We start from the raw sequence: 26,738 nt of genomic DNA on the forward strand, positions 1-26,738 counted from the left end.
ATGTGAGGTTCTCCACTCCGATTGGACGACCGGAACGTCAATCATCTACAGTCCCTGGAACGCTCATGTCCTGCCAAAAACACTGTCAACACCAACGGCTACGGCAGTTACATACAGGCCGGATTAAAACCCACACAGGGTAAGATGACATTTTCACAATATTATGATAATTTGGAGGGGGAGGCTCTGATATGGACCGCCTTTAGCTCGGACTGAGCAGCCATATTTGCAGTACTAACAGTCAAATGGCAACACGTTCATCCATCCTTTCAGACTAGCTTTAAAAGCTTCTCAGCTGTATCTAGTAAAACGTTTGCAGACAGCAAGTTAGCTAGCTAACATTATTTGCCATTTGGTGTCTGTACTATGAATAAGGCTAGCAAATGGAAGTAACTGCTGTAGTTGTCTACTTTTACACCCCGTGCTTTACCCTGTCACATATTTAAGACAACCCCTAACGTTTTACTGGCACTGCCTACATAGAGTCTCTGCTCCTGAGCACAGATCAAATACAAAGACCTTTTGAGACCTGTGCTGTGACTTTCTGAAGCTTTACATTGTGGGCTTGAGACCAGTGCTATTCTATTTAAATGAGTGTAATATTTCCTCTTCTACTATATCTTTACTCTTCATGTCTGCTTTCTGAATATGTGCAGGTTGCTGCTGCCGGTGTGCAGATGTCCACCTACAAACTCTTTCTGCTGAGGCATGGGGAGGGGGCCTGGAACAAAGAAAACCGTTTCTGCAGCTGGGTTGACCAGAAGCTTAGCGAGGATGGGGTGAAAGAGGCCCAGGACTGTGGCAGGCTCCTGAAGAAGCTGGGCTACGAGTTTGACATAGTGTTCACCTCCATACTCAGCCGCTCCGTCCATACGGCCTGGCTGGTGCTGGAGGCCATGCACCAGGAGTGGGTCCCTGTGATGAAGTCCTGGAGACTCAATGAGCGACACTATGGTGCTCTAATTGGCTTGAACCGGGCAGAGATGGCTCTCCAACATGGAGAGGAAAAGGTGAAGTTGTGGAGAAGGAGCTATGACATCACTCCACCTCCGATTGACGAATCCCACCCTTACTTTCTGGAAATCTACAATGACCGCAGATATGCCACTTGTGACGTGCCAAAAGAGAAACTTCCCCGAGCAGAGAGCCTGAAAGAAGTGTTGGTCAGGCTGCTGCCATACTGGGAAAGTAATGTGGTGCCAGAGATAAAGAAAGGCAAGACTGTGCTCATCGCTGCTCATGGAAACAGCTGCAGGGCCCTGCTGAAACACCTGGAAGGTATGCTGCTGTATCACATGAGGCTATTATAAACAGTGCTCTGTCAGCATTTGTCTTTGTGGGGTGAATGCATTCAGTTGAATTCAGTAGCAGCTCCTGGACTCTACAGGTTGTTGTTTCTAGTCGTCAGCTTGGAAGGACATATTTCAGTTCCAGAAATGGAAAGTTGAACTTGTGCAAAAGGCCACTGAGTTTATGTTACATTTGACTGTGGCTATGAAGTCCACATTGACCTTTCATCACACTCGTAAGCTTTGAGGAGCTCCATGTGTTGCAGGCCACTCCTTAACTTAATATATATTGACTGCTACATAATATTATGCAGCGCAGGATATATAAAGGCTTGAAGTGTATTTTTGTTAATCATTTCGTAATAATCACAGCTTTCCTACATCAACTTTGTCATATTGTACTAATATAAAATGAAACTCAACTGTCATCAAGACTGGTTGTAGCTAGTTTGTCAAGCATGATTTTAATATTACTATTCTCATTTTCAACAGGTGTATCGGACGAAGATATAGCCGCCGTGACGTTACCCACAGGGATACCAGTGCTGCTTGAACTGGATGAAAACCTTAAGCCTGTGAAACCTCGGCAGCTTTTAGGAGACCAGGCAAAGATTCAGGCAGCCATTAAAAAGGTGGAAGACCAGGGAAAAGCCAAACCATCAACTTGAGTGCACCCAACCAGCAGTAAGAATTAACATAGCTCTGTTCTGGCTGTGTTGATGCACTTTAACTTTATAGGTACAGAAAAAAACAAAAAGAGACTCAAAAATCATTAAATAACATTAGACAACAATAAAACATTGTTGTTTAGTGTGATTTAAAGGACAGGTGTAAGTTTTACAGTGAAGTTACTGTATATGTTACAGTGGCCTGACCTGGATACAGGACGTGTGTGTGTCAGTCTGCTCTGATAGGGACAGGAAAACGTTCAGAGGTGTACTGTAAATGTTTCAGCACTATGTGGAATTATGTTTTGTGTAAGCACTGAGGAAGCGTTTGGTTTGTATATGGTTTTAAGCTATTTGTCCCTACTTTTGCCTGTATGGTGAACCTACAGAGGTTATTTATTTATTTACTAATTTATCTACTTTATCTTGCAGATGAATAGTAAAATACTAAAGTGAAGCTGATAAATGATGAAATATGTCATATTCAGATAGGAGAAACAAAATCTCTCCTTTCTAAAGGATCCTTTATTTTATACTGATAAGCTTTAGGAATATCCCCTTTTCATTTTAAACACGTGCCTTCAGTATTAATGTTGTGCTCAAATCAGGCAACTATTTAAAAGCTTATCGAACAGGTTTTGTGGTGATTTTACTTAAGAATGAAAGCACTCCACTAACAAAGCATACCTCATAGAAATTGATGGCTTGGCTGTTCATTCCAACAGTGGTAATTGTAAGCCACAGAAATATTGTAAATATGCAAAAACACTGAAATCCTCTACTGTACCATGTCAGTTACAAATATTTTAAATGGTCTACTCAGAAAAATCTCATGTCTTTCTGTGAGACTCATACATTAGATTAGCACTGTGGCTAACAACCATAATTGTATTGGTATGGTAACTGGTTTATGCTTTGCACTTTTTGGGGAAATATGAGGATCGTTTATTTATCCCCTTGTTAATTACATAACAACTGTGAATGGTAAATACCATTATTTTGGATAAATATAATTATAAAAAACAAGCACTATTTTGGGTTCCATTTTAAATTCTAAATTATTATAACCCATGTACATTTATTTTATGTTCTTTATCTATACAACATGAGTGAAAATGTTACAAACCACTCTTGACTATGTCTACAGCCGCCCAATCTTCCTTGTCATTTTATGTGACTTCTGTGCTGTACGTGACGTTGCCTGTTACTTCAGTGTATCATGTCTCGTGTTTGTAGACGTACTGTGCATCATTTGTGTTTTCTGGTTTTCCCAGATTTTATGTTGCTTTTCACTGCCACTGTTATTTTGTACACTGATCTGTTAGGTCAACAGGGAGAAACATTAAGAACATTTGCATATTTGTAATTTGATGTAACATGATGAAGTGTCCCTGCTGTTTACACCTTACCGTAAGGAGAGTTTGAATGATGAAATAAAAGGGAATTTAAATTATCCTAAGTGTGATTATTTTTATTTCTGAGTTACGGTAAGTTTTGAACTTCATGTTATTAGTGAATTCATCATTTCACAACAGGAAGGCGTACAGGATGTCACATTGATATACAGATTGCTATAAATTTTGAGAAAGAGCAACAGAAACATGTTAGAACAACAATGCTGTTTGGGAAGCACATAAATTCTTGCAATTTGGATTCTGGTCCCCTTGAGCCCACTGGAACCAGTAAACAACTGAGTCTGCTTGGCTACCACAGATGGATTCAGAGGAGCGGCTCGTCATTTTTCAACCATTTCTGTAATTTGGCCAAACCAATAGGGCTGAGCTGGAGAGAAACCGTCTAATTGGATGGAAATGCTCTTAAATGGATATCAACATGATTCTTAGTCACGTCTTTTGTGGCAGCAGTATGTACAGTATGTGTGTTGGTAGATATCTTATGCACCACAATTGTTACAGGCATTTCATTTCAACCACGCACATGTCTGAACATAAATCTGAAGTTCACCTGTCATTTTACTTACTTTTTCTTATAAGGTATGTATTCATACCAGCAAATGAATAACTGTCAAAGGACAATTGATCTTATTAATCATCTTGAAAACTTTTATGCATTTAGTGGAGCATAATCTCAACTCAATCTGGGGATAATCATGAGGAAAAGAAGCCACATCTCTTCTTCTACCTACTCTTTAAAGGTCATTTCCTAGTAGACCCCCATATCAGTTTAATATTATTGAAAGTTAATTAATCTCAGAAAGAAACAAAAATCTATATATAAGATATCATCTCTATTATAAACCAGAAGAGTCAATGGGATTACAAACTTAATACACACTTAAAATTACACATACACATACTCACCAGCCCAGTGTGAACATCACTGAGCTGCAGCTTGGCAGGCGGGGCTGCACACTCCAAACTGTGCTTATAAACCTCTGACTGCTCCACTTCTCCTGATTTTAAGCAGGAAACTTGATCACTTTGGTCTGCCGGCCTGGTAAGTTTTAATGATGATCATGTGTGATGCTTTTTATAACTTAGTCAATGCAAATAATGAGGGACATTATATTTTATGTGTAGAGAGCAGTGATACATATGAAGAAATAGAGATGTTGGAGATGTATAATCAAAGATGAACTGGTATTGATTGATTGTTTAACACTTTTAGGAACATTTGCTCTAAATTCAAAGAAATGTTATTGTAACTTACCTGTTGACAGAAAGTTAGTTATGCAGATAACCCTCCAAGAAAAAACATAACATCTGATTTTATGTAGATGTACTGTAACTGTGTCAAAGGCACATGCTTGTGAAAAATTGCAGGCGGGGCGTTCATATATTTAAGAATCTACCCTAAGAAATTCATTGGAGAGAAACACTAAAGCATGGACCAGCACAGCTAATTCTGTATGGAGATGTTTACAGGACTTTCCTCCGCTGGGACTGGTGTCTTCAAGCATTTAAGACATGACATGAAATAATGAAAAATATTTTTTTATTCACTGAACAAAAGCTATACATTCACACAACAAATTTTCCTTACTGTAGATGTTGCAAAGTACTGCTCCATGAGAGGAATTGGCTGTTAAATTTTACTGTATATTTTTTTTGATCCAAACAGTCTACAGCACAAAAAATGTTATAGAACTTAATTTATTGCAATAAAAGTCTAAACTTTTCTTATGATCGAGGATCATCCAATTAACTTCTTGGAAAGCAGAAAATATTACATATTTCTGGGAAGGTACAGTATTTGATTGCACTGCATCCAAGTTGGATTCATAAATGTCATTCAAAAATGAGGACCTGCATTGCTCCAACAGGTGACGACAGAGAAATGACAAATTTGTCATTTTTCAATCATGAAGTTGAATCTTGTAGAGTTCATTGGTTTGCGCAAACTCCCAAATTCCTCTTGTTAAAATCTTTTTCTTTAGGTTTATCACCTACATTTGCTCTTCCTGACACTGGTGTGAATACTGTAATTTGATTTAAGCTTCTGTTACTCATACATTGAACAGACGTCTGGCTGTGGAAGAGCTGTTTGCTGTGGTGGAACATGCCAAAGTCAGACTCCTATTCCTTAGATGGTAGTGAAGATAAAGGCTAAATAAACACATGGGGTTGGAGTGTGTGAGTGTATGACCTTGGGCTCATCTCCTTGGGGGCTGGAAATGTGTTTGGGTTTCCAGAGCATCCTCTGCCTTGTTTATTCCTGAAATCAGAATAATTTTGAAAACAGCTGTGTTTCTGCCGTAGCAAGTGACCAAGACCCATAAAACTGAGTGTTAAAGTTATTCATTACACAGTTTGACTTCAAACCTGCCATAAAACACCAGTATGCATGAATTTCGTGATGAAATGTGAGTACAGCCTTACAACAATGATAAAAACATAAGCTAACACATATGTATTTAATGACAGGTTTAAGTATGGATGACTTATGCTCTCCTTATAAAAAGCTGCATGAAATTATCTTTATCCTAACACCACTGTCTGCGTGATGCCTGTGAAAAAAAGTGGAATATGAGCTGTCTTCGTGACACAAGCACAGAAGGCTTTTTTAAACAGTCTGAGTTTAAAAGATCGTTAAAAATAGTTTGTGAATCAAATTTGCCAAACGAGAAACTGATACAGGCAAGATTCAGCTGTTAATGTTCCAGTCTGTCCGAGCACAAATGAGTGTTTGTAGCTGAAAAGTGGTGTGATTTGACAGAGACGGAAGCTGTCTGCTCTCTAGTTGTACAGGTGGGACACTCTAAATGGGAGAGGAAATGGTTTTCCACATGAGCAAATTACAGGAGGGGTAGAGGTGAGTGTTAGTGGCTTAGACATTAATGGAGTCATTCATCAGCAATCAGTCTGCCATCAAGTCTAGTCAGATTTAATGGAGAGACAATAGAATGCCTCAGTACTAGAACGATTTAGGAGGATTTTTATTGTTTTGGTCTCTTTTTAACATCTGATATTAGTTTAAATGTTCAGTTATGGCTATTTTACTGTTCTAACTTATAAAATTAGCTTCTATCAGCCATAGTTGGTTTCTATTTATTGACAGTAACAACGACAATCAGCCTTCCAGTCATATTTTCTGCCTCCCAGCAGTATTATGGAGTTGATTCATAGCAATCACAGTGGAAATTAGTTATTCTTGGATTGCCACTTTGTATAGCAGCAGGTATTTCCTAGAGTAAACCATGCTCTCTGTCCATGGCCTTGCACCTTGCCAAGCTGGGACACTACAACTAACACAGGCTGTGTACTTCCTTAAAAGGAGGCCAAGTACACCATCTCAGCTGATGGGATGCGGAACAGGGAGTGCACATAGTTACATCTGAGTCCCCGGTTGAAAGGGGAGAGCCTAACTCAGCTTTGAATGTGGATTAATTTAGCATCAATTTACTTTTTCTGTTCTATTTTGTTTCTGTTCATCAATCACTTGCTCAAAGCCGTTACTGTGGACAAAATGCTGGAAGCAAGCAACATTTTTCTCGTCTACTTTAAGGTTCGCTTGTCAGCTGAAGATTGACTGCTTGTGTCTTTTTGCTTATTAAAACAAATCTGAGCTGTAAAGCACTGAATAGAGAGCTGAAGAGTGAGCAATCTGTCCAGCCAGTTACCCTGCATAAAGATAAGACATGCTCAAATCTTCACTTTATCAGTTGATGGTTATTGGCCATGAAACAACACACCCTCCGTTTCAACCAAACAGTACACAACATTTTAACGAGCAGCAGAAAAGGGTTGCCACTACAGTATGTTATGGCTGGTAAACCATGCGGAACTTGTATCTTGGTCAAGGACTTTTTCTTACGTGACCATGTTTGGTTATGTGGAGTAAGTAGCTGAGGCTTCTTGATTGATTGCAAACGCCTCTCTGGCAACTGTTTATCTATAAGCGTGTTGAGGCAGTTTCGTTATCTTTTGTCAAGAATCTTAAGTGATTTTAAGCTGTTTAACTTAGAGCCTACGTGCATATTCTGTACAGTACAAATTATAAAAGGAGCAATAGAATCTCTTTTTAGCTCCCTGAACATTCCCCTCAAAGTTACTTTAAGGTTGGAAAAATCATTTTCCTAACAGCACATGTATATTCTGATCAGCTTGTACCAACTTTTCATTGAAGCTACTGTATTTGATATTTGAAATATTCAATGTCAGTATGTTTGTTGGTCAGTCTCCCACTTTGGTCCAGACTAAAATATTTCAACATCTATTGGATGAATTTGCATTAAATTTTATACAGACAAATAATGACCCGAGAGAATGAAGCCTAATAGTAATTATCTGAATTTTAATGTAGTGCCAGTGGAGTATCTCAAAATCTATTGGATGAACTGGGACAAATGTTTGCACAGATTTTTGGTTCCTGGTCAATGTTTTATAATGACTCCGGTAACTTTTGTGAACTGACTTTTCCTCTAGCGCCACCAAAAGGTTGACATTTGTAATTCTGAGTAAATTTCTTCATAGCTATTGAATGGATTGCCATGAAATTTTGAACACACATTTATGTCCCCCACAGGATGCATTGTAATAACTTTGGTGACACTTTAACCTTCTAGCGCCATCATCAGGTCCAAATTTTAATTTGTTCAATGCTTTATGTTTAATACCAAATACTTGCAAAACTAATGACAATTCTTGCTAATTAGCAAATGTTAGCATGCTAACATGCATGCTGATTTTAGTGTTTACCTCAAAGAGCTGCTAGCATGGCTGTAGACTGTAGACATCTACATGTAGATATGATGTAGCATGCGTTTGTACTAACTGTCCCGCCTGTTGGAAAGGGTAGGGTTGAAGAGGTTGATTCCTGGATTTCTGAACCAAGAAACCAAACAAGTAACCTGGTGGAGTACAAGAGTCAAAGGATCAATAGCATTTTATGAAACAAATATTAATGTATCTGTAGAAAGGTCCTGTTAGATAAAGTAGTACTTGACATTAACAATATATTCAATATATAACAATATATATATACTTTCCCCCCTTATTTCCTTTTTTGTTACTCTGACAAATCGTATTGGGATGATTACAAGAAGGAGAGAGCCGAACATCTACTAATATCCAACTGCCCGCATGTCTTTCCTGATTGAGGATGTGAGGCCTACTGTAACTTGCCAAACCAAATGTAAATCATGCATTAGAAACAGTCTTTAACAGAACATAAGGCTTCCCTCTGCCTTTCTTTGATGTTTGATTAATACACTGGCAGACTCTCTGTAAAAACCAGTAATTATAAAACCAGACAATATACAAATAACACATGGTGTGTACACAATGCTGGAAAAAACAGAGACACAAAGGAGGGCCAGGCAATTGATGTAATTATGGGGCTTTAAGTGGAAAGCTCTTTAACTTTTGCATTTCATACCAAGCACTAATGTTTTATAAGATTTATTATAACTTAACTTCAGTGGATCACTTGAGGAATTCTCAGACTAAATCATAGTTGGCTTCAGAAACAAAGGGCTTAAATATGAGCTTACAGTGATTTAACTCCTTTTGATGGGCAACGCTGGCATTGGATACTTTCAAAAGCAAACTGGTTTTTAAGACCTGTGTCCATTAATCACATTTAACAGATCATCTAGTTAACTTCATTACTTTTAATCAGTTTGTTCACAGTATGATTAATAAATTCAGGCCTCAAATATTACACAGTGCCTAAGAATGAACATAACACCATCCCATCACCCTATTAACAAATTATAACTTATCTCTAAATATGAAGGAACATGCATGTTTTTGGTAGATTCCCTTGAACCTGCATAACCTTTAGAGAGCTTTTTTTTCTTTTACTTTGCAGCTGTGGCTAACACTTTATTATTAATGTTCTCCCAGTTAAATCTCCATGTAAAGCGACGGCAGAGTTTTTAAATAGTAGACCAAACCCACACAGACCAGTTGTGTCAGCTTTATACTGTACATTATATTATAGTTATCAGGTTTTAATGTTTGCTAGCCTGTATCTTGCTTCTGTGATTTGAACTATCAAGATAGTAGCATGGCCTAGCATTGGTAAGAGAGACAGTGCATCAAAGGAACATCTTGGGGAAATACATTCACCGAACTCTCAGCTTTCATGCTGGGAGTTCGAGAAGACTGATACCACTTTTATATTTATGTGTAAAGTACAGAGGTACACCAGGAGAAAATTAGCTTAGCAAAAAGAGTGGAGGCAAGGGGAAACATCCACTGTAAGCTATGCTAATCGCCTCCTGGTATCGATCTTCTCATCAAAGTCTTTTCCTTTAAAAGCCTCATTCTGTCATAGTGTCCTTGTGTAACTGAACCTCAAATTGAGGCTGGCTTTAGATGGGATGATCAGCTATCTGTCACATGCTAACATGTTGTATTTAGACCTTTTCCCGAATGCTAACCAGAGATATTTTTTGCCAGCCTATATTTTGTGTTTGTGACAATTACATGCTGTCAGTAAACCAACCCTGTTTTTTTCACCAGCAAAAAGCCAAAATTGTTTCCTTGTCACTGCTCTTTTTCTATTGTGAAAGTTTATGTGCAAACATCTATATGAATATTCATGCATGGTGTCTGGTGAGTGTTAGGGGCTACATCTGGCCTCTGATGTTGAGTTGCTAGTTGCACAAGAACAGAGCGACCAGCGCATAGGTCCGGCAACAGTGTTAAGAGTCTAAGCAGGCAGAGGGGAGATCTTGTCCAGATGAGACAAATCAGTTACAGATGTGTAAATTAGAGACTGTCCTGAACACTTGTCATGTGGGAATGATTTGTAAGCTTGATTTCACCTTATGACAGGAAGACTGGTAAAACAGGGAAAGTCTATAACATGCTGACTATGTAAAAATTGGGAGATTACAAGAATCTCTGAAATGAATTTGGAGGGAGTGCTCCCATGTCAGAGGTACGTAGAGGCAGACATTTGTGTCTAAATTAAAATATGATCAATGCTTTCATCTGAAGGGGGCAGTGTTTTTCGTTTGGATTATTTAAATGGATAGAAAGTGTTAGAGCTGGAACAATTCATGCCAGCAACACACCTCTAATCCAGACAAATCACCTGTCTGGTGACTGATGGGGCAGCTGTTATGGGAACTCTTAAGTGTGTATCAGTGTATGACTGTGTGTGTGCATTCATATTTATGTGCAAAGTGGGGGGTAGAAAGGCAATCATCTCTAGCTGTAAGAGTGGTGAGCTTTAAAGTTTAGAAATGCAGAGCTTGGCCGCCCCTGTTGGGCCCGAGCCAATCCAAACAGGACTGGATCACGACTCTGACATGTCTGTGAGCTGTTAGCCTGCAGGTCAGTCAGTCTTTGTCTGGTGCTCCATAGCGTCCATAATGCTCCAGCTCCATTGCTCAGAAACACAGACTGGCCTTTGTCATCCCCAGACCTGAATTGGTCCCATGAAAGAACAGATGTGTGGGAATGATGGATAGCAGTTTGTTGCATGCGTGATTGTGAGAGGAATTATGTCAGCCAAGATGTGAGGGCTTCACCTCTATAGGTTAGAGCTGGAAAGCAGAAGTTGCACTGTTATATGTTACACTTTTATGAGAAATGCAGGTAGTTTTGGAAAATTATTTACCACACAAATGAGGTTGATGAGGATGAGGATGATGATAATAACAAAAGTGAAAAAATGAACATGCATGTAAACACTGAGAGGTGCCCTTGATATGATAGTTGACTAATGACTAACATACAGGAGACCAGAGATCATATAGTTGAAATGCCTCCTATATAGCTTTGTGTTATAAAGAGGGATGTAAAGGATTTGGGGAGGAGGGGTGAGTGTTGTCTTGGACACATCTGGTGGTAATTCTGCAAACATTTTGACATCAGCAACACCTGACAACAGCTTGCAACTACAGTATATTGAATATGTACTGTGGGTATTGTTGGGCACTGTAGTTCATTTTGAGTCAGTCCAATATACACTGTCCTGCTGCTGTAAATACTCACCAGATCACCAAATGTGTATTAATCCACAGCGGAAAATAGTCCCTGACAAGTGCACAATTTGCTCCTGTTTGAGTAACATTGGTTAAAAACTATAGTGCCCAGCTGCTTTAGGAAATTACTTTTTTAAAGATCAAACTTTGTATATGTGACCCGTTTTTAAAGTTATACATCAGTTTTTTTAGTGCTAATTAGCTAATGTTAGCATGCTAACATGCATTTTACCTGCTAAACATCAACCATAGACAGAGTAATTTTTGGTTGTGTTCTTTTCATGGGATTTATTGATTTAAAAAAATGTCAAATATGGGCAATTATTGTACTGAAATGTGTTTATTTATTGAGACAAAAAGCCATTATGATTGTGTTGGTCAGTGATTCTTTATTCATCCCCCTTTTCTAAAAATCAGTCCATCCATCCACATTTAAAAATTGCTCAATACCTCCCTCTTTGGCAGTTAATTCCTGAACTACAGATCATTGTGGTTTATACATTAGCAACAACCACTTCTCCAAACCTCTTCAAGTGTTTTGTCCAAAAGTAAGATGTACTGTATGGCTTGCAATAATTCACTTCCCTCTTTTCCAGGGAGGTGATGTATTTTGTGTTGAATGCTGTCTTTTTCCAGGAAAGTCTTGAACTGTCTTATTATACATGTAGTGGATGTTTTAGAAAAAAGGCCTCTTTTGGCCCATTCTGTTTGTAAGCCTGTGTGACTGTATATGGTATCAGCCATTATGAAAACTAAACTGTTATGTGGTCATGTCCAATTTTAACCCACTGTTCACTGTTGGTGAGCTCCCCTTCAGATCTGAAGATACAGATACCAAAATAAAGTGATCATACTGAAGTGGCCCACTTTATAACTCTGCATGCTGTTACACAAAACCAGTAAAACTTCACTTGACCAAGAATCATCTGCCTTCAAAGTGGTTGGGACATAGATAAATTGCAGGTGTGTCACATCAACGCGAGGAGAGAAAACACACACATCGGCGCACGATATCAAACAGATTGAAGTGTGATGTCATCTTGACTCTGTGGGCTCACGTCATCTGAGTTCCCAGCTCTATTTGGTATGTTGTTACAGAAAAAGATGGATGTATAATTTGCTCATGAAGCAGCCCAGAAATATTCCCTGCATCATTTTCTTTCAGCACGTCACCAAATGTCAAATGAATGATCGATTGTATGTTTGTTTGTCTGTGTGCGTGTGTGTGTGTGTGTGTGTGTGTGCGTGTGTGTGTGCGTGTGTGTGTGTGTTTGTGTATGTGTTTGTTTGAGTGTGTATCATAGACTTTTTGGTCATGGACCTCAGTTGGATAGAGGCCTTTTTCCGTCATTGCTTTCTTTAGACTCTTTTTCAGTAAATTAACAGACCACTAACAGAAAATACCACTGAATAATGTTTCCTGGATCAACACGCCTCAATCATAGATTAGGTTTTGCTCTGCTGCTCTAATTTCTGTAAGAGAACTCTTACAAGCAATAGTTTGGTTTAACAGATTTTTATTATTTCTCCTGTTTACCCAGAGAGAAACAAACCTATTTTTATGTCTCTCTACGGTATGTAGTTAGCCTTGCATAGTTCAGTTCACGGATGACTGTGAAATCAGAATCAGTTCCAGTGTAAACTAATTTATCTGATGCTTAGAGTTATAACAAACCTCATCAGTCTAGAATCTGGGAACAAAAAAATTGTGAACAAGGATAGGTTCAGATGTTTTCAAGACTATCTAAAACAATAGTCAGGTGCCTGTATTGTATTTAAAACTATTTTTTGCTTTCTTTAATCATTCCTCCTGTTCATACTGGCCATTAAATATTCCTTCCTAATGAGCTTCCAATGTACAGTAAGTGATGGGAGATCAAGCAGATATCGTCCAAAGTCTTTTTGGTACAAAATTCCCTCTTTGTGTTTCTATTCTTAGCTGCAGTGGAGGGATAGTGACACAGAGAGAGACTTTGGAAGACAGCCATATGATTTGTCTTATTCAGGCTGGTGAAGCCTCATATTAGCTTCAACTTAAGTTTAGAACAAGGACTGCGGATTTTGTCCCACATCTCTTATATTGGAAGCATGTCAGGAGGGGATCTTTTAATGGCCAGTATGAACAGGATGAATGATTACAGCAATTCAAACCTGTTTCAGTGTTCATATGGGCACCTGTTTCAAGATAAACTGGGAAAAATCGTAAAAATATCCTTTAATGTTGAATTTTTTTGATGCAAATTTTTTGCTCTACAACATGAATTTCCTAGATTGATATCTCAATAGTGAAGCTGTGTTAACTTTCTGTTTGTATTAGCTGGACAAAGCTGACTTACTCTAATGTAGGTGGGTTGTACAGTTAATTTCTCTATTTATGGTGAAATTTTTATACAGTAAATATGTAAACTTGAAAAAATGTAGTTTTGTTTGAGCGTAAAATCATCTTGGGAAGTTTGGAAGTGTATTTCTTTAACACAAGCCATCCAGTAATTGAACTAAATTATGCTAAATTTACCGTATAAGTCCAAACTGCATCAGAGATATAGTTAAAGAAATACATTTATCTCTGAGTACTAATCAGAACTACTGTTTTAACTCTCTGACATTACCTACAGGGCTTTGTGTGTTAGACTGACTGCATTGCAGCAATATTACAGCAATTACATTATGAACCTTTTGTTAATCAAGATCAAGTATCGGTATCTTCTCTTAAACTGCACTTGTACTTTCAAACATACACAGGAAATTATGAGTGTAAAGGAGGAACATTTTAGATTTATTTTCCTCACATTTACTGAGCCAAAACGTCTGGAAGTTTTTGTCGGGTTCGCATTTTCCTTCGTCCTCAGAGTGGGACAGAATTTCTAGCTTTTCTGAAATCACACTTCCTCCAGTGTCTCTGTATTTTCACACTGCAGCGTACTGTATCTGTTGGCTGGAGTTACTGGCAGATTGTTCGTACAGACTTAAACAAGATGGTTGATGGCAGCTGCTTATTGTGCAGCCGTGTTAGTGTTTCATGTTAAACAAAAAGATCAATTGATGAAAGGTTTTTATTGGCAGGGGTTTGGAATTGGCTCTTGAGGTTAAAGGTGTTAACTTATGGCTACACAAGATGTTTAAAGGGCCACAGATAAATATTATAGACTGGAAAATGCTATTACATCTAAGTCTATACACTCATATTCACAGAAATCCATCTCATCCCTGAGTGCTCTATATGAGCCACAAAGAGTTTTGCAGTTAGTGACTTGGCACAGGATGATGTTTTCTTTACATTAAACTTACATTACATGTATTACATACAGTAAGTGACTCAGCTTTGGGAAATTACCCCCACCGCTGCAGGCCAAAATACAGATTTATTATCACTTTATTAGAGGCTTTGGGTTGTAGATTGATTGGTGTAGATGCACTCTGGATTGCAGATTATGTACTTTGGCAGACACTTAGAAGACTTTTATCTATAACGAAGAATCTGTAATGAATTTTACATGCACACTTTGTCATGTCTGACGTCAGAGGGATGCCATGGAGTTTCAGTAAACCTGCACTAAACAGAAGCAGAGGGAGTGAAGCATTCACAGATTATTATGATGAATGAGGGGTGCTCTATCTGTCCAGCTTCTAAAATTCAAATAAAGCTGTTTTGTAGCCTCGGCCGCCTGGTGGATCTTTGAGTCTCCATCTCCAATCAGGAAATGAGGTTAGGTAGTTAGTTAATTCTTTATTTAAACAAGTAGTCTTGTTAAAATGAGGATATCCTTTTGAAAGAAACACGTGTCCAAAATTAAAGACCAGAGGTCATCAAAACCCCCTTTTTTGATCAAGTCCTTCTCATGTCAGTTTTTTTATGGAGAAAGAAGCAGTGAGGTGATTTTCCAAGGAGTTAAGACTTTCCAAAAAGCCGGAGGCATCGTCACAAGCATTTGCAAGCGAGAACAAATAATAATCAGAATAGTGTTTTTCTCATGCACAGATTCCTCTGTGGTCTCAAATTCTGCCAGTCAATCAGCAGATTTGGCTTTCAGGCTGCACCTTTAGCACTGAAAGTTTAGAAATGTTTTGATAAAGTTATTTTAATTTTCCCATAATTTTGTATTACAGTAAAATTATGTAAATTTGATGAAAAACCAGGTCAAGTTCCAGATCTGCATGACAGATATCATAAAAATATGCTCACTAAAAATTTAAAATGCATTTTTTTCGGTAGTATGTGCACAAGAACCTGGTTGGTGGTTTGGAGCAAAGGCCACACTGACACAGTGCTTGAATTGTTAATCTGTTGATTTAAAATCAATTTGAGTGGATTTTACATTTAATGGCTCATGTGTGGCACAAATAGATGAGTATGCACTGGCTCTGTAAACAAAAGACATATAAGGAAGCAGGTTAAGCAGGAGAGAGAGAAGTCTGGAGGACAAGATAAGGGTCAAAGGTAGAGCTTTTGAGGAGTGCATAAATTTAGAAGAGGGGAAACTGGAGTACATAAACGCATTTCACAAGAGCTAAGATACATCAGACAGACATAGTGAGTACAGAAAGCAAGATAAGACAACACAAACAAAGGCAAATAGTGTGAGAAAGCGTCTGAAGTCAGAGATCAGGGAGGGAGAAGTGAGACCAAGAGAGAGGGAGAGAGAGCAGCAGTCAGGTTGAGGAGGAGGAGGGAGGCTGAGAGAGAAAGTGAGGGAGCAGAGAGGCAGGCTTTGCCTTTTCTGGTAGTTTAAGTCGCTGAAAGAACAAGCAGGAATTCTTTGTGCAGCAGAAGGGCTGAGATATAAACCAGACTGTAGAAGTTGATATATGAAGAGAGGGGAGACACTGCTGTCCATGGTCTAAACTTCAGCTACTGCTACGGTACTGTAAATCAACAGGAACTGTATTTTTTTTATTTTTTATTCATGTCATGAAGCTGTCTTGGGTGGTCCTCTGTATCTTGATGTGTTTCCTCTGATTTAGAGCTAATTTTATTAATTTCATTTTTATTGAGTAGTAGTATAAAAAAAGTATATAGTATAATACGTCACAAAACTGTGAAATTGCTGTGATGATGAATTTAAATGAATTCTTTGCAGAGTTCTGCTGCACTCAGACTGTCAAAAAAAATGTGTAATCTACTGTAGCAATCAGAAGATTAGATGTAGAGAGGATTGTTAGAAGATGTAGGACGGATGGACTGATGACTGATGAGTAGTCGAGTGACTTTTGAACACATGATCTGATATCACACTTGTTTCTTTCAGTGAAAAGAGAGGAGAATCTTTTGAACATCATGGATGATGACTTTGATCGCCGCATGGAGCAGAGGAGGCAGAGGAGAGAGCAGATGCGCATCGAGACTGAAAAGTGAGTGATCCCTCCTGTAACATATAAACTTATGTACAAATGAACACATGCATACACCAGTTAATTCACAAAAGAAGACTGCATGAGTTAATGAGACATACAAAAGGACTGAGGACATTCTGCCCCACATCTTAAATCAAAGCCTCATTAGTTTAATCGGTGTTTGACTCACTACTGACAAAACAAACTGCTAAATTATCAGCTTCAGCGCACCATACTGGATCAGCAGGGGATGACATTTCCCACTTTTATAAACCACATCTGCAGTTGTTGCCAAAGTTATGAGAAAGCAGCTGGAGGGAAGTCCCACATTTACTGTGTCGTGTGGTGCGGGTATACTTTAATCTAGTGGAAAATATCCTAGTTAAATCATAAAGTTAACTTTGTGATGCATCTAGAAAACAATTTCTTTTCACCACAGTGTAACGAACAATTTTAGGGGTGGTCAAGAACATACTAAAAAAATGTTATTTACTATCCTCTGTTGTTTTTTCTTATTCTTTCTGCTTTAATAACATATTAGTCAAAGATGCTACAGTGATTAAGTTTTACTTTGTGTGTACAGTATAAGTGTCTGTGTGTGTGTGTGTGTGTGTGTGTGTGTGTGTGTGTGTGTGTGTGTGTGTGTGCATGAGGGAGTTGTAAGTATTTGTGTGTCTCATGGCGCAGCAGAATGCTATTTGGATCTGTCTCTCGCTCTCTGTTGTCTCTCCATCCCTTTGTCTTATAAATATAAATAAATAAATATTACAACACTGTTATAAAGTCACGGCTGACATCTGCTGTGGTTTAATAATGTGCAGTGATGAGTGTGAAGTTGGAGGTCTTATTATGTGGACTGTATTTCATATCATAAGAACCAAAGGAGCATCATCTACAGTGATGTAAAACTTTAAGAGAAAACAGGAAAAAACAGAAAAAACTCAAAGTGGAATGTTTTCAAAAGTTAAAACAAGTAGAAATATGCTGTAAGTACAACTCAAGTAGTTCAGGAGCTACAGTTTGATAATAAAACAATTTAACGCTTGGGGATCTCATCTCAGGGTAACTAATTAACTGAGTAATTTGCATAACTGCAGACACCTGTGGCTGTAAGCTGCTGCTTGATTACTGAGCCTCTTAAAATAAGCTTCATACATTGGGACACGTTGTGATTAGATGAGCAAACAGATATTAAACTCTCAAGATTAATCAAAGAGATACAGCAAATGGATTTGATGATTTAAGTGGCGGCTGAGGCTCAGAGGTATAGCAGGTCGTCCACTAATCGAGAGATCGGCAGTTCGACCCCTGGCTCCTCTAGTCCACATGTTAAAGCGTTCTTGGGCACGATACTCAACCCCAAACTGCCTCTGAAGGCTGTGCCACTGGTGTATGAATGAGCGTTAGAAACTCCTCATGATGCTTGGCATCCTCTGCCATCAGTGTATGAATGTGTGTGTGAATGAGTGAATGCTGGAATGTGTAAAGAGCTTTGAGCGAGTGGTCAGAAGACTAGTAAGGTGCTATATAAATGCAGTCCATTTACCATTTACCATGGTTTTAGATCCAGACTTCTCAGCAATCAATCTGTCTGTTTTTAGACTTCAGAAAAGAGGGAAAAGAGGTATTTCTGAAAACATGGAACATGTTGATATCAAAGTGTCCCATCCCAATACTCATTCATAAATTTGCTCTGGTAATTTTTCTAGTCAAGATAAAAGAAATTCTGTGCAGATTTTACCGCATGGGCATTTGTTACAGCACCATTGATATTGCATATTACCTTTAATATGCTTTATTCATACTTTTAATTTAACTTCACTATTCAGTGTTGCATAGTCCAAAAGTTGGGTGATGGTGGAATATATGTGTTTCTTATTGTCAACAAATCCCATTAAAAAAACAAAACCAACAATGAATTGATCCCTCTAATAAGCGCTGCCTGTGTAGTCAAAGATATAGTTTATTCCTCTATGCCAAAGAGTTGCACTATTGCTCAAAAACTATTAAAACACATCAATGGTTACATGGGTAACATGTTCTTTAATTACAATTAACAGTGGCTTTGTAATTTACTTTTAATCAGACCCACATACGCTGTACTGCTGCAGTAGATACTCACTAGTTCACGGAATCTGTATTGCTCCGCAGCTGAAAATAGTCCCCCCCAAAAAGCACATTTTGCTCGTGTTTGAGTAATTTTTGTTAAATCTACAGTGCCCCAGTGGTTTTGGGCTTTTCATGAGATTTATTAAAGACATAGAACATCCTTTAAGGGATGATAGTGAAATTTATTCATGATCTGATCAATCAATCACAACTCGACACAAATAATTTTCTGCCAGTTCAGAGGTCCATTTCTGTGTGCTACTGCATCATATCAGATGTACCATCAGAGCGCCAGTGAAAACAACGTTCCTCGCAATTTTCTCACAGTCTTTGCAGCCAACCCTGCCAGTTGTGCCAACCCAGCTTCTCCCGACTCTCAGCTCCTCTCTGCAGCCCGTGGAAATGCTGCAGACGCTGGAATGTTTTGACTGCCATTTTTATTTCAGCCTTCTGTGAATGCTTCAGACTCTGACAGCTTGAGTGGAGCTTTTAGTCTCTTTTCTTCATCTCACTCAGTCCTCCTGTTAGCCAAGCAGACCTCATCACGTTCTCTCCCTCTATTTATTATGTTTCATGTCCCTCAGGACGGTCATCTGGAAATGTAACTGTAACATTTTGACAGACCTCTCACAGTAGGCCTCTGGCTTTGGGTGGAGTAATATCTAATTGAATTACTTCCTCAATGATTTCTCTGGGCGACCTATGCCATTTGGATGTGCCTTGCCTGAGGATTTGTTGGATTTCCGCCTCGTTTGGGTCTTTGTTTCTGTTTTAAAGACAGAAAGGATTCTTGTGGTTCCCATCCACCTCTTCCTCACGCAACATCTGTAAATCATTGTGTTGCGGATTCAGGAAGAGCAGAGGGAAATAATACCCATGCTCTATCAATGGGCCATTTCAAGCTCTCTCCCTGCCTCATAAAGCCTGGTAATGCTTGGAAAGATACAGCCTGGCATGCTCAAACTCTGACTGTGTGTGGATGTACTAACAGTTGGATGAAGGTCAACAGCAGGATGTGAGAGAGATGGGGAGGATAGCGGGCAAAGATTTTGGCACCGTTTCCAAACCTTCTCATCTCTATAATTGAGAAAATTTGTTTTCCAGAAAGTTTTTTTTTCATGTTGTGTTGGTGATTTTGTCTTCATCTTTATCTCTTTATCTTCTTTGTTTTTTTTTACTCTGTTTCTTGCCGGCAGTGTTTTTGTCTCCAATTCGATGTGCTTGTTACATTATTAGATGCTAAGAGGATCATTTTGTTCAAATATTCTCAATTTATCCAATGTGACATTTGGATCTCAGACACATGTAGAGTGTGTGCTTCTTATTATTTCTTAGTCTGTTTTCCCTCTATTGTGGCATCTCCCATCTCCATCATGTCCTTTGAGGTCATTTTGAGACAGTATGGATTATATCAGTGGTTCCCAACTTGGGGGGAACCACTATTTATTTAAATGGAACAATCGGAGAGGGAAAATCCTTTTTTGGTTGATCAGCTTACAACATACTGCATGTCCACACAAAGGCCATAACCTGGGATCAAGGGTCACAAGTAGGCATACATTTTATTTTAAGGGGTCACAAGCCAAAAAGGTTAGAAACCACTGGCTCAAGTGGATTAGTATATTGGTATGAAGCTACCGACATAAATTTACATCACTAAAAACAAAGTTACTTTACAACATCTTGTAATATGTTTTCTTGTTCTGGTTTAAAAGTGTATGGGTGATTTTCTGGTTATATTAAAATGTATAATCATGAATGCTGTTTTTGTTCTTTTAATTAGCATTTTAATGTTTTATGTTTTTTTTAGTTTTTAATGTATTATCTAAAAGACTTTGTATTGCCTCTGTTTAAGAAATGTGCTATACAAATAAATTTGCCTCTCTTTGCCTTACATTTGTTAATAAAGATCTATTTTAGGAAAGTTTTGCAACCTGCAGGCAATAATACTGATGATTACAACCTCAAAATATACTTTATGTAACTGATGGCACAACTTCACTGTTTTCAGTTCCTTAGAAGTATTGGCATTAAGTTTTTGTTTTGAATTGGTGTCTCATTTTAGAGTAAAATACAGAAACATAATCAGATTCTTTAACTAACACATTGTATTTTAACATGTACTGTAATGTGTAGTTGTATGTATGATGTTTCAGGGGGGGTTACACCAATGATGATGATGATGAGGAAGCTCGGGAGCAAAGGAGACGTGCAAGGGAGGAGAGGAAGAAGATGAGGGACATGGAGCCGTCTGGAACTGGTGATGTGATCAACACTAACAGGTACAAAATCATATTCAGTGCATGTAGTGTGGCAAACCAGGGGAACTTGGAGGCGTCATTCAGATTTTAAGACAAAGAAACAGACTTTTGACTTTTGTTGTAATTGCTGTCTTCAGAGTAAAGTTACCCAACAAACTGCCTGTACACCAAAACAGAGAAAAAGAGCAGTTGAGTCTATTTTTGTTGCAAAGGTGAATGGTTTTGGTTTCAATAATTTCATCACTAGTAACAAAGCTAGCTCTCCAACAGGACAGCTGTCCAAATTATATGATTTTAGTGGCTTTTGAAACATCACTAACTGTACTGAAACAAACAATATCACACAGAAATTGATGTTATTTATCAGTTAGTTGTTTTTAGCTGTTATAAATCTTTGGGCTGAGTTCTGTTGTATAGAGAAAGTCAGTCAATTATTTTCTCACCTCAAGGCCACAGTTTTTAACAGATACAGCACAATGGTGTGTTCAGATTGAATTACCTCACTTTTTTCTCAAATATTGGACTGTGGTCAATGTTTATCCACCACAAACCACCAATTTCATTATATATATATATAATTTCTTTATATGTATATGAAGACATTATATATTAGTACAGATTTCTCTATATGGGGATCACCTCCACGCACAGCGAGCGAGTTCACTGCTCTGCTCTGCTAACATTATGGTGTTTTTCCATTGTTTTGGGGGTTGTCATACTGAGCTATGACTTGAGCCGCGCTGGCACACTGTGAGTGTCCCATCACAGTTTCATAATGAAATGAAAATATTTTTACACTTCTCATAACCCAAAGATATTCAGTTTACTGTCACAGAAGACTAAAGAAACCAGCAAAAAAATCACATTTGAGAAGCAGTGTTCTTAAAAAACAATTAATCAATTATCAAAATTGCTGCCGATTAATTTAATAGTTGTTGACTATTTGATTAATCAACTTATCGTTGCAGCTGTAATCATGGCCAATCTAACTGTCTTAAAGTCTACAGTGAAGACAGTTTAAACAGCTGGGAAATGTTTTTGAATCAGGCAAATTTATGTATACAGCCTATCTAGCACTGGGAAAATGTGTTTCTTTATCCACATTAATTCAATCAGTCTTAGACATTGTTTGGGAAAAACAGTCTTCGCAGCAACACAAGTGCCAATTTTAAACTCTTGGAATTGATAATCGCCTCCAGCCACAGATTCGGGGACTTCTTCCAATGGTTGAGTGGTTTTTTTGATTGATACTTCCCCTGGTTAGCCACAACACAAAGATCCAATCAAAGATGTGGATTCATCACGCTTCATCGTACAAGAGGTTTGATTGCAATGGGGATTTGGAGATTTGACTTGGATTGGGCTCATGAACAAGTGGTTTTCATATCTTTACAGTGAGACAGTGAGTGAATCCTCCACTACCACCACCGGCGCTGAAGGTACAGATGATGACCAGGCTTTGCTGGAGCGCCTAGCCAAGAGGGAGGAGCGCAGGAAGAGGAGAATGCAGGAGGCCCTGGAGAGACAGAAGGAGCTTGACCCCACTATTGGCACCACCAACGGCACAGATAGCACGCTAGAAGAGCAGTCCTCCATCAGCAGCAGCACACAGCAACAAACAGAGGAAAAGGAGGAGGAAAAGGAGGAGAAACCAGCCCAAGAGGAGGTGGCAGACGCTGATACTAACTCCTGGAGGAAAGAGGAAGAACACAAGAAGGAAGAGGAGAAGGTAAAGATGATTATCTGGCATTATCTATATCAGAATGTGTATTTAAGTTAGCGGGAATATGTTATATGCAGAAGACTGTATAGGGTGACATTATTCTGTTCCTAGCTGGTGTTTTTTTCTCTTTGCAGGAATCTGTTGAGGTATCGAGCACACCGACCACAAGAAATGAGGTTTGGACTCTTATCTGAGCTTTCTGCTAACTTTATTTTGTTGACGTATGTACAGAAATTGACAGAAAACACATACAACTTATTTTATAGGAGGAAGTCGAGCAGCCCGATTTAGCAAAGAAAGATGCTGAAGAGGAGGCTGTTCCTGATGTTGATAAGGAGGAAGAAGAAAGGAAAAGAAAAGAAGAAGAGGAAAGACAGCAGAAAGAAATGGAAGAAAAGCAGAGGATAGAGGAGGAGGAAAGGCAAAAAAGGGAAACGGAGGAAAAGCTCAAAAAGGAAGAAGAAGAAAGGCAGCTAAAGGAAGAGGAGGAAAGCAAGAAGAGAGCAGAAGAGGAAGGACAACAAAAAGAAAAGGAAGAGAGGCTGAGAAAAGAGGAAGAAGAAAAACAGAAAAGGGAAATGGAGGAAAGCAAGAAAAAAGAAGAAGAAGAGCAAAAACAGAAAAAGGAGATGGAGGAAAAGAAGAAGATGGAAGAGGAGGAAAAACGCAAGATAGAAATGGAAGAGAAGAGGAAAAAGGAGGAGGAAGAAAAGAAGAAGAAGAAAGAGCTGGAGGAGAAAAAGAAGAAAGAGGAGGAGGAAAAGCGGAAAAAGGAGGCTGAAGAGAAGAAGAAGAAAGAGGAGGAGGACAAGCTCAAAAAGAAAGAGATGGAAGAGAAGAAGAAGAAAGAGGAAGAGGACAAGCTCAAAAAGAAGGGACTGGAAGAGAAGAAGAAGAAAGAGGAGGTATTGATGTGATTTATATTTTTTTTCCACCAAATGTCACTTCAAAAAAACACTGGAATTGATGTCCCCATTTGTACAGTAAAGATTAAGTGACAATGGGGACCACATTTGATTTGGTCCAGGCTGTGTTCTCACTTCGCAGATATTTTCTGTATGATTGAATTTTGCAGTGGTCACAGATCACAGTGTTTTTGCTAGTCACAAGGATAAAAGAGGTGGATGTCATAGTGTGATGTGTCTTCAACATACATCTGTATCGCATTCACTGCCAGGCTTTTGACTGCAGCAGTGTTTCATACTGAAGCTTTATTGTGGGGTCTTTGACATTATGTGTCTCAACGGGTCCAGCTGTTCTCATTATTTTATTAATTTTGCTCTATTTCTGTCTTCTGTGTGTACGAAGGAGGAGAAGCTGAAGAAATTTGGTTTTAAAGAAAAGGTAAGATAAAAGTTGAATATAAAAGTATCAGTATCAAAGATATGTTTAGGAACTGTTTTTTGACATCTAACTTTTTTTCCCTTTTTGCAAGAATGAACCAGCCAAACAGAATGGAGCTCTCATTGAGAATAAACTCAAGAAAACAGAGAAGACATCAAGGTAAAGCTTGCCAGATTGCTCAAACCAGTATGACAGTATACGTTTAAAACACCTTTCAAAGTCTAATCCTTTCCATCTTTGTATGTTCTTGTTCTTGCTATTACATTAAGACTTTGGATAAGAGGCCGACTTTGGAAATTCAGATGTATTTTTTAAAGCCCTGCGGATGGCAATGGTGGTCATTCCGCCATTTTGGTCTTGACTAAAAATATCTCAACAGCTGCTGGATGGTTGCCACGACATTTTGTACAGACATTCATGGTCCCCAGAGGATGAGTCCTAATGACTTTGGTAATCCCCCGAGTTTTCCTTGTCACCATGGGGTTGACCTTTGTGGTTTGGAGTGAAATATCTGGAAAACTATTGGATGGAATACTACTAAATTTGGTACATATAATCATGTCCCCCCAGAGGGAATTGGAATGACTTTGGTGATCCCCTGACGTTTCATTAAGCACCATCATTTGTCCAATATGTGACAAAATACCTACAAAACTAATGACATTCCCATCAGCCTCAGATACACAATGTGTTTTGTACCATTTAGAAAATGCTAATAAGCCAACATGCGACACTAAGATGGTGATCATGGTAAATATCATGCTAAAAGTGCCATTGTGCCTAAATAAAGACTCACAAAGCTTTGGTGTGCACATTTAGACTGGAATGACTCTTGTCCTAAAAAACAAAATACACTCTCATTCCTAGAAAAAATACCCTCTGTGTTCTGATGATGAACTCTTTATTAGTTTCAGCTCATTTAATATATTTAAGGAGGATGTGTGTATGTGTACATGTGTGTTGCATTGAGTAATTTTGTGTGTTTGCAACCAGGGACAACGTTCCCTCTTCCAAGGCAGACAGTGCGGAGCAACAGGAGGCTGAGCGTAAGCTGCAGGAGCTGAAGCGCCGGCGAAACAATGCGGAAAGTGAAGAATTTGAGAAGATGAAACAGAAGCAGCAGGGTGCGGAGGCTGAGCTGGAGGAGCTGAAGAAGAAGAGAGAGGAGAGGAAGAAGATCCTAGAGGAGGAGGAGAAGCAGAAGAAACAAGAGCTGGAGGACAAGAAAAACAAAGAACAGGTGGGGATGGACTTAACATTAAGGAATTAACTGCAAATATTCCACATTGTTAAAACTATTTTGGAAGGTGAAAATCATAATTTTGATTTGGTTGTATGTCATTTATCATTGGTCAGAGAGAAAGACTCACTCTGAGGGCAATTTGTTTGTAACCAATGACAAAAGTGTGACAGAAAGTTGTGTTTTTTGTAACAGGAGGAGAGGAAGAGGATGAAAGAGGAGATAGAGAAGAGGAGGGCGGAGGCTGCAGAGAAGAAGAAGCAGATGGAGGAAGAGTCTGTCAAACCCAGCTTTGCTGTCAGTCCCAAAGGCTCCTCTAAGGTGAGGTAGAGTTAAAGTTGTTCCAGAAGGTCTCCAGCACAACAGAGAACAACTTAATTTCACTATAATTTAAATCTTAAAATGACAATTCACCCAAATGACAAATAACACATGTTCTCAATTACAGTAATTGAAGTGGAAACTAGCTCTGCAGATAGCTTTGGTTTTATTGCCAAGATTTTGAGATATTTGTCTTTGACATTTCTACTCTGATATAAGAGTTTGAGGTGCTCACAGCATTGAAAATGTCAAGGTGCATTTCAAGAAACAATGTCTTAGTTACTTTGGATTTTGATCCACAGTTCTCACTTTTAACAGTTTCTATTTGGAGCAACTGTAATCAAAAAATACTTCACATGAAAACTGCTGAGAGCATGTTCTGTGGATTATCCAGAGTAGTAGCAACTCTTCTTTCTAAAAAAAGATGTCCCTGTTAAATTTTAAATGTAATTTTCCAGTGCTGTGAGCATCACAAGTGAAAAACACAAGCATCTACCATCTCAGAGACGGATATCTCAAAACCTGGATATATAAAAACAAAACTATCTCTCTCTATATATATATATATTTATTATCATTTTAGTAAACTGACCTTTTAAAATGATCCCAATCTAATAGGCTATACAACACAGTTATATGGTATACTATGTCTATGCAGTTTTTTTCAGTTGTATACAGCTCAATGGAGCCACACACTCCACTTCTAACATTAGTGTCTCTATTACATTACAAACATCTGTGCAGCCAGATGTTTTGTAAATCCCAGTTAAATGAAATTAATTGAGTTTAAAGTTAATCAAACATTGCTCCCAGTGTGTCTTTATACTTGATCACATTACAAGGGTTGTCATTTCCTGTTTGTATCTAAGTGTGAGACACTACAAGAGACACACTCTTCCCTCTATGGTCAAACATGTTTTGTGGCCTGATGTGTTTGTTTTGCTGTTCCCATTTCAATTTCTGTTTTTAATTCCTCCGATACTCGCAGTATATTCTTAGTAGACAAGGATAAAAAAAGAAAAAAAAGATGTGATCTGGCGTCTGTGCTGTAT

At 38.5% G+C, this 26,738-nt stretch overlaps 2 protein-coding genes across 4 annotated transcripts in view; both read left to right on the top strand.

Moving 5' to 3' along the window:
- Positions 1–44: 44 nt before the first annotated feature.
- On the top strand, positions 45–3,409 carry bpgm (2,3-bisphosphoglycerate mutase). 3 transcript variants are annotated; one of them, XM_044355445.1, is made up of 3 exons: positions 45–139; positions 657–1,278; positions 1,782–3,409. In XM_044355445.1, exons 2-3 carry the CDS (start codon positions 678–680, stop codon positions 1,955–1,957), a joined length of 777 nt encoding a protein of 258 aa, XP_044211380.1. In that variant the 5' UTR covers positions 45–139; positions 657–677; the 3' UTR covers positions 1,958–3,409. The 3 variants fall into 3 exon arrangements, with proteins under 3 accessions (XP_044211380.1, XP_044211381.1, XP_044211379.1); XM_044355446.1 differs by lacking the exon at positions 45–139 and adding an exon at positions 304–559; XM_044355444.1 differs by lacking the exon at positions 45–139 and having other exon boundaries at positions 566–1,278.
- A 2,287-nt stretch (positions 3,410–5,696) lies between these two features.
- The window catches only part of cald1b (caldesmon 1b), a 31,353-nt gene continuing 10,311 nt past the window's right edge, over positions 5,697–26,738 (top strand). The window contains exons 1-11 of the mRNA XM_044356505.1: positions 5,697–5,780; positions 16,604–16,706; positions 20,954–21,079; positions 22,454–22,787; positions 22,916–22,957; positions 23,048–23,521; positions 23,558–23,686; positions 24,090–24,125; positions 24,217–24,284; positions 25,119–25,365; positions 25,561–25,686. Of these exons, the coding sequence (XP_044212440.1) occupies positions 5,762–5,780; positions 16,604–16,706; positions 20,954–21,079; positions 22,454–22,787; positions 22,916–22,957; positions 23,048–23,521; positions 23,558–23,686; positions 24,090–24,125; positions 24,217–24,284; positions 25,119–25,365; positions 25,561–25,686 (1,704 nt within the window). The 5' untranslated portion in view covers positions 5,697–5,761. The remainder of the gene's footprint in view (positions 5,781–16,603; positions 16,707–20,953; positions 21,080–22,453; positions 22,788–22,915; positions 22,958–23,047; positions 23,522–23,557; positions 23,687–24,089; positions 24,126–24,216; positions 24,285–25,118; positions 25,366–25,560; positions 25,687–26,738) is intronic.

Source organism: Thunnus albacares, chromosome 7 (genome assembly GCF_914725855.1).
Source record: "Thunnus albacares chromosome 7, fThuAlb1.1, whole genome shotgun sequence".
In the NCBI taxonomy this organism is placed as follows: Eukaryota; Metazoa; Chordata; class Actinopteri; order Scombriformes; family Scombridae; genus Thunnus; species Thunnus albacares.

Bases quoted from the DNA above. Each gene is read 5' to 3' on its own strand.
- bpgm (XM_044355444.1), top strand. From the start codon at position 591: ATGAGTGTAATATTTCCTCTTCTACTATATCTTTACTCTTCATGTCTG. The intron at 1,279-1,781 runs GTATGCTGCTGT...CATTTTCAACAG, and splicing joins CCTGCTGAAACACCTGGAAG to GTGTATCGGACGAAGATATA.